Source organism: Octodon degus, unplaced genomic scaffold (assembly GCF_000260255.1).
Source record: "Octodon degus isolate 3935 unplaced genomic scaffold, OctDeg1.0 scaffold00080, whole genome shotgun sequence".
Lineage (NCBI taxonomy): Eukaryota > Metazoa > Chordata > Mammalia > Rodentia > Octodontidae > Octodon > Octodon degus.
Window position 1 is genome coordinate 8,596,630 of NW_004524656.1, and position 905 is coordinate 8,597,534.

The window sequence follows — 905 nt, forward strand, 5'->3', positions numbered from 1 at the left end:
GGACGTTACACAGGTTTGAGAAACCTACAGCGTTTTTATAACCATTACGTTGGACTTGGCAGTCCTGACTTCACCCAGAAAGGTGTTCCCATCCACCTAAAGGTGTTTATACTGATAAAAAGCGTAACTTGTGTGCCACTGTTTGAGCGCGCGGTACTTCAGTAGTATTCTGAGTCGGATGCTGTTATTATCCGCCTCTTCTGTTAGAAAAACACAAACTACAAATCTTGCTGGCGGCTGTACAGCGAGGAAATGCATGGCGCACGTCTGTCATCAGCACTCCGTAGGCTGTGGCGAGAGGATCGCGAGTTCGAGGCCACCCTGGGCTGCCCGGCGAGACCTGGAGTCAAAAATCCAACCCCCGCCCCCCAAACCGCGAATCTACTTTATTACACCCGCGATCTGAAGCTGCTGAGGGCGGGGAACCAGCTGTTTGTATAGCGTCAAGAATGTCGGACGGCGGACAGAGCAACGTGGCGGCCTCGTTGTAAAACGTGGACTGGACGGCCGGGGCGCCACCGCTCGCTCGGCCAGCTAACGCGTCACTGGCGGGCCTGGCTCGCCCTCCTGGCGCTTCCGCGCCTCGCCGCCACTTCCGCTTCCGGCCCCGCCCCTCCCACCACAGACGTACTTCGCCTTCCACAATTTTGTCCCCAGCGCCGGGCCGTCTTCCCGCCTTTGGTGCTGCTATGGCGGCAGCCCCGCTGCTCTCCAAGGCCGAATACCTGAAGCGTTACCTGTCCGGGACAGATGCCAGCGTCGACGGGGGACCCGCGTCGGGTCGCAAGCGGCGCAAAAAGCGGCCGAAGCCCGGAGGGGCCGGCGGCAAGGGGTGAGTGCGCCGCGGGGCGGGGTCTGCGGCCTCGCCGCCCTCCAGCCCCGCCCTCGGCCGGCTCCGCTCGCCC

The 905-nt window shown here is 61.9% G+C and overlaps 1 protein-coding gene across 1 annotated transcript in view; it reads left to right on the forward strand.

The window, feature by feature from the left end:
• The first annotated feature begins 648 nt into the window (after positions 1–648).
• Positions 649–905, forward strand: part of Bud13 (BUD13 homolog) — a 24,687-nt gene continuing 24,430 nt past the window's right edge. The window contains exon 1 of the mRNA XM_023721036.1: positions 649–832. Within this exon, the coding sequence (XP_023576804.1) occupies positions 690–832 (143 nt within the window). The 5' untranslated portion in view covers positions 649–689. The remainder of the gene's footprint in view (positions 833–905) is intronic.